Raw genomic sequence first — 16,803 nt, forward strand, 5'->3', positions numbered from 1 at the left:
TTTTTTTTGCGAGGAGAGTACGCGTGGAATAAGGATTCAATTTCACGCACGGATCTCAATCTCGTTGATCGAGTTTTTACGAGAGAAACATCCCAACGACAAAAACTATACGCGTCTTTTTGGTCTTTAAAAGTAGAAAGTATACACGCGTATCGAAATGACTCGATGCTACGCACATCTCGACCAATGGCAATGGGCGTTACTCGCTGTCTCTTGATCGAGCATTAATGACTTCAATTTCCTGCGAGTATGGCGTTGTGTATCATCATACGAATCCTCTTCCCCGTCGAACTGTTCTCGATTCGACTCCGATTTCAAGAAAGCGTCAGTCATTTTCACGATCGGCGAGAGTATCACGTTTATTCGAAATGTGCTAAATTTCCGCCTATGATTTATGATTTTGAGATATTAAAGCGTTTTGCAAATGTTGTAAAAATACGAAGCGTATTTAATTAAATTATATCTTCGTTATTTTATATCTCTGTCTTTTACGCGTCTCTCGATGACTCGAAAAATCCTCGTGATCGATCGACGATTGATCCGAAATGATATCGCGCGATTATTCTCGATAAGACTGTCTTTAGACATTATAAGTTTACGATGTAATATAATAGTCTAGTGTCACTATATTTACAAAGTTATTAACGATATGCTATAAGCGACGTCAAGAACGGGTTCACCCTTATCGGGGTGATCGGTGACGGATTATCCTGGACGAGTCTTACCCCGTAGATGTTTATAACTGGCCGTCTCGTCTCTGGGCATTTATAGTATGATATTTAAATAAATCTGGATCGCGTTGCTCGCTCGAGCGAGTTCACACCAATAAAACAAGCAACCAGATCTGATCTCGCATTTATTATCGTCCTGGCCTGCAGCTCCTCCCCCCACCCTATCTTTTTTTCCTCTTCCTCCTCTCCCTCTCTCTCTCTCTCTCGTCACGTATTTTTTTTGTTCTTTCTTTTCCTATAATCGTAAAACTACGACAGCGATTCATCGGCAGGACCGAACTCTGTAATCAACATATATAGTCCAGTGGCTTTCCCGTTCTCGAGATCCTGGTTGCCACGCATCCTGAATCTTCCTCTTCCTAGATCGAGGTCATCGGGCCTTATTTAATGTATTTTACGATGCATGACGAATAAAGTGCTTCAATGTGCTAGATATATTCGATTAGAAGCAATATAATCGATACGATTGAAATATCATAGCGTGTATATATAATGGATATGTTTATATTTTAAATAATGCGAGACTGCATTAGATAATATTAATAGGAATCTTAATTTTGGGAAGAATCGCGAGAGACGTTTCTTGATTTAGAAAGGAATGCAGCGTGATTTTGCGGAAATATCGAAAACTTATTTCCATATGATTATTTAATAATAATAATATAGAGATTGCACGATATCGTGATTACAATATACGATGATACGTGACTGAAGTAGCTATTTCTTGATCACATTTACCGCGCGCGCGTACACGATTTAATATATTCTAAATGACTCTAGGCAGTTCACTATTCCGGACTAGAATATTAGAAATCCCATGACAAGTAGTTCGTATGTGATTATTTAAGATATCAGATAATTACATAATTGTTATCATATATGCGTACGGAAAATAACTTTATCATATTGTATATTTGTCGGTACGAATTCTTGTTATGACAAAAATAATAATAAAGCATAAAAAACACGCATTATTTTCTAATGTACAATTAATCGATCGTAAAAAAATTTCAAAGATTTATTTCGACGTGTATATATATTTAAGGCGATAATTTTAGCCTGAGATAAACGGATCAATTCGTTTTCTGAACAAAAATATGCATTTTTAATGATATTAAGCTTCTTTTAATCCACATCTTAAAAATACGAATTTATAAAATAAAGAGAAATATTAATTGTTTTCTTAGAAAATGCGTATTTCATGTACAAAATGTTTTTCAAAATTTTCTCGTCAAAAAATCTAAATATTCAACTTTATTTTATAAATTCGTATTTTCTAAGATATGGATTAAAAGAAGCTTAATATCAATAAAAATACATATTTTTATTTATGAATCAATCTTGTTCAGGAACTGGTACGTTTACCTTATATATCGCGTAAAAGAGCTTGCGAGCGTCCGGTTTGGTTTTTGCAAAATCCCCGCGGGGTAAATACGGAACGTATTTCTTTGGCAATCGGCGAGGAATCAGGTATGGAAGATCGACTGTGCATTTCCGGGCATCGGTCAACATTCCACCGCGCATAACTCCCGGAACAGTCATAACGGAAGAATCCCTCCTGGACTCACGTGTATCCCGCTAATGGCCGTCAAGATCGACGATCCGGGGTCCCGAAGATCGTGGCGCCTCTTCTCCGCGTCCGATCGCGTTCCTTCGCTCTCGAGACGTGTTCCTCCGCTCATCCGCGCCGCGATATCTGATGCGGCGAATGCTCAACGGAAAGGCATTACGGGCATCGTGATGCTTACAATGTCTTCCTTCCCCATCCTCCCCGCAATCGCTCTAGAGATGACCCCTTCTTGTATTCAACCGTATACCTTTCGACCGCGCTGATGCTGGTACGCGACTCCGACTTTAATAATCGTGGAACGTGGATTCAATACCGTTGTGTGCTTCCACTATACGGATATTATATCATGGATTACGTCGTTGCAATGATTACGTAACGTCGAAATAAATTTGACTTTTAAATTGATGCGATCAATTAGCGTCATCTTTTAAACGCGAGAGAGAAAAAGGGAGAGGGAGAAAAGAAATCGAATCTGTTATTTCAATACTGTTATCAATGCAAACTTGATTGAATTGGCTCGGTTATTACGAGGTAATGATCGGATATTAGGTCCACCGACATTTTTCGTTATGCAACAGTTCGACTATACAAGAACAATTGTTTCAACGAGTCGCGTCGACGTGCCTATGCGCTGCAGTGCCTATCTATTTTTTAGACAATGGACGATGACTTTGTGTATTTTTCTTTATAGCTCTATGAAGCAAGTCTTTGAAAATGTCCTTTTATCCTCACACCAAAAAGAATCATATTATTACTATTTAATGACAAGAGAACATTTTGTTTCGAACGATTATCTCGCAAATTATATTATGAATGCTTCAAAAATTCTTAATTCTGTAAATATTCATAAAAGAGGACATATATCTCACTACTTTTATTTGAGATACGTACATCTTGTGATAAAATCCTAAGTAATTTGCATTTCGAACCACATCTAAGACGCTTCTAGTTATTGATAAGTGAGACATATCTCTTTTAATCACTTTCCTATTTTTACTATTTTTCTACTTTACTACTTTTTACACTTAATTTGAAATTTTTAAATGAAGAAAACGATGTCACAGTGGACACTTAAAAAGTCCATGAATAACTTTCCTATAAGAAAGCCTATTAATTTATCGTTATCCTCAATAAAACTCAGAAATGCGTATAATCACATGTCGAAAGCTGTTTTCAACTGGTAAAAATAGGTCAAATATTAAAACTATTTTCTAAAAAATATAAATTAGAACTGTGTTTATATTCAAGAAGTAACAAACACAGATATTTTTATCGTACATCTTAAGTCTCTTTTTTGATCTCAATAATTCAGAGTAGTTGCTTATTATTTATTATTATTTATTAAATGCGAAGTAAATGCGTAGGCAGGGAAGAGAGCTCCCGCAGCAGAGTTCTCATGCCACAAATTATCTAATCAAATTTAACTTAATCTTAGATTATATTTAATTTAATTCGAAGTTGAGCTAGTGATTAGATTAGAAATTTTTTGAGGTAGGAATGCAAATGAGACGCTTTGCCTCTTCCTCTCTCATACATTTACTTTTTCTCTTCAATAAATATTTAATGTGACACGTTGTGTCAAAGATTCTATTTTACACAGGAAGCACATTCTTGATATTCCACTTTGATTGTTTATAACTTTCGAATAAATTATGAATGCGTCAACTAAAATTTATTGAAAATTACTAAAGATTATGCCTTGTAATAACATATATCAAAGTCATTAGGAATGATTTCTTTAAGATGGACATAGATTGATAAGTAAAAAAATAAAATGGTATATCTCTCAGAAATCAGAAGCGGCCTCCTATCTTCAAAATGCAAATCACAAGATAAATTTTAAAATAAAAATGATCGGTGAGGCATTTCCTTTTATGAACATTTATTCTTAAATTTTAAATAGAATTTTGCATTAGCATCAAAATGTACGTCCAGTTGAAGTTTGATAAGAAATATAAATGTGTCGCGTTTGAAAACATTGTGAAATCTAGAGTGATTATCTTCGATTAGATTAAAAGCTGTCTGATCACTACTCGGCGCCGAAAGTAGATATTTTCTAGCAAAAAAATATGGTTTTTTTTTTTATAAAAAAAAATAAATATTACAACATATGAACATAATATTTGATGAAAACGAAAGATTTCATTTGCGTTTCGCATTTTGTATTACGGTTTATATGTATATTTCAAAGAATAAAAATGTTGATCTCTTGTTACATTGCAAATATAGTGGAATCTCTCTATTCTGAGTCTCCAACTCTCCATTCTGAGAAACAGATGTCTCTCGTAAATTAAAATTCCGTCCAGACGAGTTCGCAATAAAAGGATTTCATTGTAGCATTGTTACTATCGTCGACAACTATAGCCTGCCTGCGGTCTAACGTACATTACGGAAACCTGTGGCGGATACGGTGGCGAATTGTTTCGAGGCGCAGCGGTAGCCGCGAAGAGATATAAATGGAGGGAGTGCGCGTCGTTTAACGCTATTAAAGCACCATGCCTGTGTATGTACATGTATTGGCGTAGTAGGCGCGCATATATCGGTCGTGCATATGTATGTGTGTGACTAACCGCTCGCGCGCGGGTCAATGCCTCGGCTGTCTCCGAGCAGTAGGTATACGTACTTACGCCGTGTACTTTTTTTCCCCGCGTTACATCCAAGAACGCGTTTCAAGTATACCCGCATGTATGTACGCATGTACGCATGCACGCATGCATCCGCAGCGCTTCCGCGAGAAGAGGTCCACGCGCGACGTCCGAGAGAGTGTGATCTCTGCAAAATTCGCAACCCATTCTCAGAATTTCGATATAATTAAAGAACTTTGTGTTTTTAAAGAAAATTTCAAAGCTCTTTTCTTTATATGTTTAAAGAAATATTTTCATTGATTATTAAGAGATGATTAGAGGATGAATCATTAGTAAAAAAAATTGAAGAAAAATTATATAAATTTACATTTTTCGTTATATAAAAATTCGTTTAAAATTCGAAAATAACTTATTCAATCAAGATGGATTAAATCAGTTTGATACAACGTTTTCCGATAAAACTATTAAAGCGTTATGCAAAAAAAGTGCTACATTTCTAAACAAAAATTTCGTCCATAGAACTTAAAAAAAATTGTAATAAAAAATTGAAATTATACAAATATTTTTTATTTCTTTTTTTTTTTTTTATCATTTCGAATATTAAGAATATGCATGAGAATAATTAATAGAATTCTTGAGAGACTATCGGAACTCTCAAGACTTAAGTTACATCACAGAAAAATTTTTTTTATTTTTATAGACACTTTGAGAAAATTTTTATTTGAGAACTAAAATTCCCCAAATTTTTCGCATTCGAGAAAATATGTTTAAAATTTATTTTGAGAGAAAATAAAATTTTTTATAAAAATGTTTGGATAGTTTTTTTATCTTTATCGTAATTTTGAACAAGTTATTACGAAATTTTATATAAAGAAAATGTTAAGTCAACACTACATATGTCTATGTTTAAAACTGCCAGAACTTTTTTACAAATATACATATATCAAGAATTTTAAAATTTCTCTAGGTGAAAGTTATACTGTAGAATCCAATTATATATAAATTTCGAAAATAAGATGAGTTAACTTTTCATATGTCACAATATATTGAGACACTATAAAATCGACATTCACAAAAGCAAAATTGATCGATAAGTAGCTGATAAATAAATAATTAATACACAATCGCAACGATTTTATTTTCCTAAATCAAATTAAATTAAATTCTTTATGAATTAGACATACTCCATTTACTAACTTACAATCTTGCGCGATGAAATGTCCGTGATTAGAAAGTCTGTCAACGATGATATACGCTATGTTTAATATACCGATTATAATATGATATTATTATCAAGAGTAATTTTCAAATTGCGTGAATCAACGTAGTCACGATAATTCGTAAGGGTTACGACAAGAGTCCGTCAACTGTAATAGTGCATTTCTGATTCACTCGGCTTGCCATCGAGTCATCGATGCCCATCATGATCGCGGCACGATCATCGTGACTCCCATTATTATATCGTTGCTAACCTACAAAACTAAGCATCCGTGATCCATGTCCTCGTAGTATCATCCTATCTAGCGGAATCATTGCGCTACGCGCGGCATCGGACCGTGAAATGCCAGCTCTTCGCGAGAAGAGGTGTGTTTCGCCTTTATCTCGACGGATAAGATTATCTGCATACCGGGCAAGTGTGCAGGTGTAAAATCGCGATCGTGATAACCGAAATCTTTGCGCTAATACAACCTGTGATTACTATCACAAATGATTCTTTCACAAGATCTATGTCTCACGTGAATCATCGATACGGATCGCATTCGCATGAAACGTTATTATCGATCAAAAATTATTAATTTAATTCAAAGTCTTCCGTTGATCGAGTTAATTCTATTTATCGAATTTTTAATAAATAATTAACACCTTGCAATTCGATAGAATTCGGGCGAATGTATGTCTTTTCAGGATAAGGTGAAATTTACATCGATTTGATGTAAATTAAAAATTAAAATTATATTACAATTATATAAAAATTTATAAAATTATGGTAAAATTTGTAAAATTTATTGAATTATAAAATGAAAATTTCCATTTAGAAAATTGTTAAAATAACGCACTCGGAATTGGTGCGCACCATCGTTCGCCTTCATTCTGGCGGAACGCACCACGTGAGTAAGGTACCGTTTGAAAATACCGCGAAGCAAATTCCATGGAGCCGTTCTACAACTCGAACGATCGACAGAGCTATGTATGTACGCCATTCGCTAATTAAATACAACATTCCGCATCGATCGCAAGAAAGCGACGCGAAAGTACTTTTCAAGAAATGCAACGCGTCTTTTAAAGCTTGCTGCTCGAAACGAGATATTGTTTCATTAATAATACGTTTTTATGTCTATGAATTTTAATTTTAAGTATCCGTATCTTTTTCTGAAAAAAAATGAACGATCATGGGATAAAATTGTACGGTTTCATATTTGCGCGTTTCACTTCGTTAATACAGCGTAAAATTGTATGATAGTAGATAGAATAATTTAAAAATAATTTAATTTAATTGATTTAGGAAAATAAAATATTATTGCGATTGTGTATTAATCATTTATTTATCAGCTACTTGTCGATCAATTTTACTTGTGTAGATGTTGATTTTATAATACCTCAATGCATTGTAACGTACAAAAAGTTGGCTTATTTTATTTTCGAAATTTCGGTATAATTGATCGAATTTTATCCAGAGAATTTTTTAAAGTTCTTGATATAAAATCAAACAAACTAAAATTAGCGATTACTTTTCGAATAATAATATTTGTGTTTTTTTTTTTTTTTTTTCAGCGAGTCGGACATGGCGCCCAATGCGGAGGAAGAGCTGCTGGTCGTGAAACCATGGGGACCACAGCCGGAAAAGGTAGCGTATAAAGACATTAAGTAATTTACGATGTAACGAATAACATTGAAACGCGATTGCGTCGCGTGCCAATCAGCTGGCGTGTAAACTCGACACGGAAGCTTTATGACGTAACTTGAGACGCGTTAAACGATCACACGTTCCACGCACGCGGCAATATCGGCAGGATGTTTCTGATGGAAAAGACAGATAGTGGAACCGGCAAAACAGTCGATTCTCGTCTTTGCGCCGTATTACCGTGAGAACTCCATCGCCTAGACTTAGTTGACATACGCGAGAAAGAGAAAGAGTATATATATTAATACTGAGAGAAACGGCCTTCCGAGCTAAAAGTAGCAAAGTCACTTCCCGCCTTGACCTTGTCGCTAACGGCATATATACGCACATACAACTTTACGCATTGCATAACATGTCATAAATATTCCTGCGTGTACGTGTTTTCGACTATTTATAGTATAAATTTATATAACAGGTAAAAAAAAATAATCTGAATTTTTTTTATATACTGTTGTTTATATAATTAACGAAATCTGATCATATGCGTCGAATGTTACAATTTATAACAATTCCTGTAGATATTAATGCATACCGTAATAGCGATGCAGTGTAATTATCCACGAGCGATTCGATTAATTGGGAATAGATTAGTTGTATCAATTCAATATATCAGCATCGCTGTCCTGATATGTTTTCACTTTAACATTTTATATGGACGTGAAAGTTTTATGCCAAGATCAAAATTATTCGATTCGTCGAACGAAAATGGAAATCGCTCGCGGATGATCTGGAAATTAGATCGACTGTGACGAGATATCGCGCGCATAATCATATGCAATGTTCCGTCGTAGCGAGAAAGTCAGCGAGGAACGCACGGCGATTTCACTCAAATTGCGGAAGGAATATATAAACGAATATAAAATTGATGATTCATCGAAAGCGTTGTTATAAAAAAAGATCACCAATTTTAGGCGATGGTGCGTATCAATTTCACATTTTCTTTCACTCTGCGTTAAAAACTCGAAAATAGCAAAAGAATCATCTCTTTCTCTTTCAATTTGTCGATTAATAACCGATATTGAAGATAGCACAATTGTTGCAGAATCCTATCTTTTATCATTACAATACCTCGCAAAGACAAGACAAAGCAAAAACAACGAGCGCGATCGTCAAAGTTTCTAATACTGATAGCAATAAATACTTAAGAATAAAAATATACATTTTTATTGATATTAAGCTTGTTTTAATCCCCGTATATTTAAAAAATACGAATTTATATGAAATAAAGTGAAATATCAAGATTTTTCTAAAAAAAACTTTTTCTAAGTATTTATCAAAAAAACAAAAATTTTTAGAAAATGCGATTAATATTTTATATACAAAATGTTTTTTTTTTTTTTTTTCTCATAAAAATCTACATATTTAATTTTATTTGATAAATTCGTATTGTTTCAGGCATGGATTAAAAGCTTAATATTAATAAAAATTGAATTTTTAGGAATCTAGTCTAGTTCAACAACTGATACTTTCACTTTATTATGATTAATTAATGATTATTGATAATCCTTACGTCGTATAATTAATTTAAATATGTTCCTGAAATCTTCAAGCATCAGTTCTTTTCTCTCGCATTTAAAAATCTTCTTTTTCGCTAACTATACATCTAGACTTAAAAGTAAAATTCTTCCGCGGCTTTTTAGTTTCTCAATCTCTGAACTAATACCTGTCTGAAATCATTCACGCAAATAAAAGTTTCGCGAATAAAAATTTAAGAATAATATTCGAAAATATAAAAACTCTTGCACATATATAATTTACTTAATTGAAATTTTGTCTAGTGTTCTCCACCTTTCTCCCAGAGATTTCTTGTTGTTACGAATTTTCAAGACATCGAATCAGCTAATCACTCTGCTGTTTGATAAATGCGCGTTATATCGAAAGAAGAGAACCGTACATGCTTCGGGAACGGGAACGAGTCCGAATGTAATTGACTCATTTGAATAATTCATTCTGCTTCCGCGTGTGCGTCAAAAAATAGCGGATTTCTTTATAATTTATACATTCTACATAAACCGTAAGCATGAAAGTAAATCAAATTTTACGTAATTTGTTCGCGTGGAGCACAATGGGGCGTATTAGCGAGAAAACATCGCTGACGAGATTCGTTTCAGTGCTGCGTTATTCATGAGTGGGAAAAAAACATGGTGTATTTTTTATTGTCAAAGCCGAGGAATAAGTTTACGTATTTATAGCACATATTATATATATATAAATCCTGCAATATTAATACAAATCAACACACAGCATTGTTTTTAGCATTTACATGTTAAAAATGTATCACATTTTTATAAATATATATTTATGTTTTTAATTGTATTTACTATATGAAAAATTTTTTTTAAGCGATGACTGTATTAATCACAAATTTTTTAATATTTAATATAAATCACATGCATTAATATCAGAGATAGTCATCGTTATAAACAGAAAAAATTGCTTTGTCACACTTTATTAACTTTCACAAGCCTACATCCTGTTAAAAAACGGGACGAAAGAAAGGACAAGTTAATGATAGCATGACGTGATGTACATCGAAATATTCACTATTTTAAGCTCACTCATTTTTAATTCATATATTAAATTTAATCCAATGCATCGGAATTCAACGATTCTGTACTTCTTTTTTTTTTAATTTATAAATAAACCCGGCATATAAAAATGAAATTTCATGAAATTTTTTTTTACTCAATGTCTACTATTTTTACAAATCGATAAGTAATCTAATTAATCATGATTATCTTTCTACTTCAATCGAGTCATGCCGCTTAAATATCAGGTAAAAGAGGGTTATTTTGCTACATCAAATAAAAATCTATTTCATCAAGCCTGTTTCAGCAATGGTGAAATATATTTGTCTATAATATATAACTGCGCTAATTAAACCACTCATGATGATACAATTAAAGAATCGATTAAAGAAAAAAATTAAAATATCAATAAAAGGGAATTTTTCTATTAAAATTGAAAATACGTATATCTTTATTTCACAAATAAAAAAATGTATATATTTTTTAAATTTTACTTAAGATAAATAATTACTAAATTTATTATTAAAATAATAATTTTATTTTTAATATTCTTTTATCAAATAACGTAAGTGCAACAAGAATAATAAAATCTCTGTCAAACTGCGCAAATGATATAATGTAATTAAACATATTATTAAAATCATGCAGGTATAATAAATGAATTTATTATACTCACTATATAGCTGTTACAACGATACCATCAGTCTATCAGATCCATTGTCGACGACGAATTTATCTGGATGTCACAAAGCTACGTGCAGGCTTAATTTCTCGAAAGTGTCATATATATTCACAATATATACTGTATCCACGCATAATATAACGATCGTCCGACACTTTTCCTCGACACTCGCAACACGTTTATTTACGGGCGATATTTATTTTCGATAACTTATTAATTTTCTCGGCATTTTTGATGCTATTTTATATTGGTGTTCCCGCCAATTCTCTTGGCATTCCCGCCATTTTTCCCTCAATGTTCCCGATGCTTCTCTCGACGTTCCCGATACTATTGTCGGCACTCCCGATATTATACGCACGTAATTGCAGACAATATACGCGAAATAATGTATCTGCGTATAATACGACGATCATCTGATACTTCTTTTACACTTCCGATGCTCGATCGCGATTATATCCGCGGATATTATCAAATCTATCGAGCTTCGATCTCATAACGACGCCACGATCCGATGTTGACTACGAGCATGTACTACGCGAATCAAATATATTTGTCACGAATTGAATTTGGCGCTAATTTCTATTAAACGCGACATTAAGTTCCATAGATCATGCATTAACGATTGAGATTGACGTAACCAAAGAGAAAAAGTAAAGATCCTTGCTTGGATCTGATTGGTCAAATTCCCTACATCTTAATCTTTAATGAATAGAGTGCTTTCTATCAAGAGAAAAGTACGCGTAGGTTATACGATTAACTCTATCAAATAGAAAAAAAAAAACTTTCACAACTTTAGAAATTCTCTATTCTATGATCAATCGCGTGAGGTAACGTTTACTTGTGTCCCTGTTTTAAGGAATATGTAGGTATATATAATACGCGAAAAATATCATATATAATAATTTTTATCATTAATTATTAATAAACGAGTTGAAATATGATTAGATAAGTTTTGTCACTCTTGATAATATAAATTACGTGAGAGAAAAAGAGAAAATGAGTGTGCATGTATATCGCTATGTGAGTATATATATATATAAATATATTACATATGTCGATGCGTAATTCTTTCATATGACACGAATAAGCTTGCGAACTAATCCTCCTGATAGTCGAAATGATATTAAACGAGAAACAGTTTCTCTCTCTCTCTGTCTATCTATCTCGAAGCCTGTGTAGATACTGTCGCGCGAGCGAGGTGGGAAAGGGCGGTAGAAGGGGAAGAGTGAGCTCGGCGCTCGACCTCGGCCGCTTTGTTTATGTTTATATACACACAGCACGAGTACGACTGATCCATTTAGGAATGCGACATCGTAAATATCACATGATACAAAACAAGTCGATATATCATTCCAACTTTTACGGCTATTAATCCGTCAAATTCTTTCATGAGTGCTTTATACGAACACGTTACACATACGCAAACTCTCTCTCTCTGCTATTGTTCCTCTATCTTTTTCTCATCGGACCACAACGATGTCGAGATTCCGAGCTCTCTCATACTATACGAATTAAATTTCGATGATGTATTTTATTAATATATATTTTATTAATATGGTTATCATGATTGTAAATTATTTAGCGCTAGTTTCTATATTAAATGCGATATTAATATAATAGGAGAGAGAGATTAAGATTGTATGTAACTGATCAAATTATTCGTAGGAACGTTTAAGACCACCTACGTACAATGCTGAAGATTACGCAATCGCACTGAGACGATGGGGAAGACGCCCATTAGGAACAGTTCAAGATTCTCAAGGTACCTTGCCATCGACAACCAGTTCGAGTTCCGGTTACGCATCCGGAAGTGGCGAAATGACCTTGAGACAATTCACGTCGGTCAGCGAGCTGTTGAATAAACTCAGAGCCGACCTCAGACTTGCTTTTCCCAGGTCAGTGCTTATGAAACTATTTATTCATCATTAACAAATAATACAATTTAACGAAAGAAAAAATTTATTCTATAATTTCATCTTATTTTTTTTGCGATATCATTACTACCTTGTCGATTATACTATCAGTTTCGAAACATTTTGTATATCGCACTGTTGACTACAAAATTATTATACAGAACAATTTTAAAGGAAGTGATTATATTTATAGTTATATTTATAACATGAGTTATTTCATTCTTAAAGAATAGTGAATTTTCTGAGGATATACACGAGAAACGCACGCGGAAGAGAACCGAGTATGAAATGAATTATTTGCGAATGATTAAAATATACACTCGCTGTTTGTGCTCTCCAGGCGGAACTAATGACGAAAGGTTATAAAATATTCATCTTATAAGAAGACCCAAAGTATATATAAACAGAAACGAAATAAGTGTTTAAGAAAACCCAGACTGTGTATAATCCAAATTTCCATTATTCGTGTTTGCGTGATACAACAATTTCTAGATTCGAATTTTATTGGGGATGATATGCAACACGCAAGGATCGTCCATTGAGTAGATAAGAAAGAGATAAAATGGATGCAGACTTTACAGTTAAATTTTATACTTTTTCACATGCGAAAAAGTGAGCCAATGCACGGAAACGTTTTAGCATGATGCTCATTAAAATTCTTTTTATTATTTTTGGCAGTTAATCAAAATTTTATTCGTAACGAAAAATTCTCAATGCTCAAAAAAAAAAAGGGTTTGAGCGAAAAAAGATATTCTATTTAACTGCAAATAATAATTCGGATTTTGCATATATACACTTGAAAGTAGCAAGTTAGATGTCTTAAAAAATAATTATAATTTTAAAAACTTTAGAAAAGATTTTATAGATTTGCGAAAATTATGCCGAAGGTATAATGCATAACCGAACGCGCATCTGTTAAATTCGAAGATGATTAAAAATCACGCATTATCGTTAGATGTTTCCTCCCAATGCTTCACATCGCCAGACAGAAGATCGATGATGTTAGTCTCGCGCCAAAGCGTTCGAGGCATATTTATCTATATTGATTAATAGTGCCTATGATCATAATTACAAGATAGCTAATTAATTGATTATAATAATGATTGAATCGGGACAGCAATTTTTGATCGAAGTAAAGCTTAATAATCGTAATTTTAACGAATAAAGTGACATTTGATTTTTCAAATTTATTTTCTCTTTCCGTGTCTTACGCAGCCCTAATATATGCGTTTTATGAGCATTAATACGAAGCGATTTTTCCACTTCAATTTGACGCATCGAGAAATGAGAAAGAGATTCAAGAAAAATAATTAAATTGACAAAGATAAATGCATGATGTGAGATTGCTTTAGTTAATTTTGTTGGTAATTATCCTAAAATATAGTTTAGTGACACGATATTATTTCTATCAATTATCATATTAACAATAAAACGGAAGATTATCGGAAGATCAATTTTTCATATATTATACAGGATGAATCAAAATTATCTCCTTCAATAAATTCTAAAATATGTCTTTTACCGAAAATTGTTTCAAACAAAAAATATTTAATTTCGAGAAGGATATTTTGCAATTAATAGAACCATATTTTTTTCTTACACGAATCAAATTTTTTAATTATTCTACATAAAAAATATGTAAATAAAATCATAAAAATAAATTTTTGTAACATATATAATTTATTTTACGCGCAAAATATACAATATCTTACAAAGTACTTATTCTTCTGCTAAAATATTTGCTATATTTTTCACATAACATTAAATACAAATATTTATTTTTTATATATCAATTAGTTCATCTTATTATACTTTATATAAAAGTATTAAAGTAATCATAGAAAATTTTTCAAGAATACTTTACAAGATATTACATATTTCATCATAATATGTCAAAATAAATTCTAAAATATTTCGTAAACTATTGATTTTTTAAAATGATTCTCTGTTAGTATGTTAATATTTTTATGTATAAAATAATGAAAAAAATCGACTCTTATATAAAAAAAAAGTATAAGATTTTTTTAAAAAGCAGAGTATACCAACCAAGTATAACTTTTATTTGATATATTTTTCTATAAAACTCGTATTTTAAAATTGATTAAGGATGATAATTTGCAGCGATTCTCGCCTTGCATACTGTATATGGAATATTGCATCTCGATAATTGGACATATTTAACTGTGCGATAATAGCAATTTGTAATTCGCGACAATTCTGAAATTAAAGCTACGGTATATCCTCCCGCTCCTCGATTAGAAATGATTTATATAGCATGGATGATCGACGTTTTGCTTAAGAGAGAAAGAGAGAAAGAAAAAGGGGAAAGGAGAGAAAAAAACGCGGATCCGTTAGCTTGACAGATGATTAAAGACGACGCTTAATATTAATTTTTTTATGAAGTCCGTCGTTGATACATCATGTTTGAAAAAAAAACACGAATGTTGATGGCTCTATCCTCACGCACACATTCGCACGCGCGCGTCATATGGCAGACAAGAATGTCCTAGATAGATGAGTTATAATATGCCGGCGTCTCTTTAAGATGTTGGCGGATAAGCCGTAAGTAGCGGCTTCGGATAATCGAATGCCGATATTACGGCTAACTGTATAGTGATGCACCATTGCAAATCGATCTGACCAAGCATCTGCTATCTTTCCCGACGAAACACCTGAAACGACAGGTGTATCATTTACCCGAAACCCTATTAGAATGTATGAACGTATTTTCATGGATTCGCTGCACGCACAGATCATATAAAACGGGCTTTTAAGTGTAAATAATTAACGTTCCCTCCCTAAGAGTTGTGCTCGATAAATACATGAAAAAAATAGAATTTTTCTTTCTTTATTTCCTTCATTTTTATTCTTTATTTTTATTCTTTTTTACATTAATTAATTAAGAGACAATCTCTGTCAAAATTAATTAGAGCGTCGACTTGTTTTGAATGTAAAGATCCTTTGTTAATGTTTTACATATTGCCACCTTCGTATAGCTTTTTACACTCGTATTTCCTTTTCTTTTATTATCTCTTGCATAGAAGATATATCGCGTACTGATATTTTCTTTATCAATTCTAATGAAAACGAATTGGAAGAATCAGAGAAGTAAATTTGTGTTTAACAGCTTTTTCTTCTTTACAGACTTTATTATATAAAGTAAAAAGCATAGGTCTCTATAAATTTAATTTACCTATACTTATTTTATTTAATAATGGAATAAATAGAATAAATAATTTTAAATTTATATTAATTACATGCATTCTTGTCAGAATTTGAAAAAGCTTTTTTTGTGAAAATTATATTATAAAGTATTATATATTTTGATGGTAATAAGGGATGAATAAATATAAGAAAAACGCAAATCTATATATTAACTCTAGTTCATACTACTTCGCTCTATTTATTCAGCAATTATATAAACTCGTTTAAAATAAAACCAAACACACGTTACAACTTTCTAGTCAATTTATGATCGATGATCATGTCTGCTTGCAAGAAGCTCAAAAAAAATTTAACGCATTCGACGGAAGTTGCATCGAATTAAATCAAGACGATAGCGTAAAATTAAATCATATATTCTACTTTCTTCTAATAAATTATAGTTTTTGCTAGAGGAGAAATAGAGTCCTATATATCCATAATTTATTTTTTTTTTATAGGCGAAGGTTTTCTAAATTTTGACAAGAATGCATGTAATTCATAGAAGTTCGAAATTTATGCTCTATTATTAAATAAGTATAGATAAATTATATTTATAGAGATCTCTATGCGCTTTACTTAATATAATAAAGCATGTGACGAAAAAAAACTGTAAACATAAATTTATTTTTCTTACCCTTTCAATTCTTATTTATTAAAATTGATAGAGGAAATATCGATATATATATAT

General features: G+C 32.2%; 1 protein-coding gene across 1 annotated transcript in view; it reads left to right on the top strand.

Moving 5' to 3' along the window:
* LOC115236540 overlaps positions 1-16,803 on the top strand; it is a 45,693-nt gene that overhangs the window by 14,246 nt on the left and 14,644 nt on the right. The window contains exons 2-3 of the mRNA XM_029809059.1: positions 7,659-7,731; positions 12,664-12,893. Coding sequence (XP_029664919.1) covers positions 7,659-7,731; positions 12,664-12,893 — 303 coding nt within the window. The remainder of the gene's footprint in view (positions 1-7,658; positions 7,732-12,663; positions 12,894-16,803) is intronic.

The sequence above is a fragment of the Formica exsecta genome, unplaced genomic scaffold (assembly GCF_003651465.1).
Source record: "Formica exsecta isolate Colony F162 unplaced genomic scaffold, ASM365146v1 scaffold258, whole genome shotgun sequence".
Classification (NCBI taxonomy): Eukaryota; Metazoa; Arthropoda; class Insecta; order Hymenoptera; family Formicidae; genus Formica; species Formica exsecta.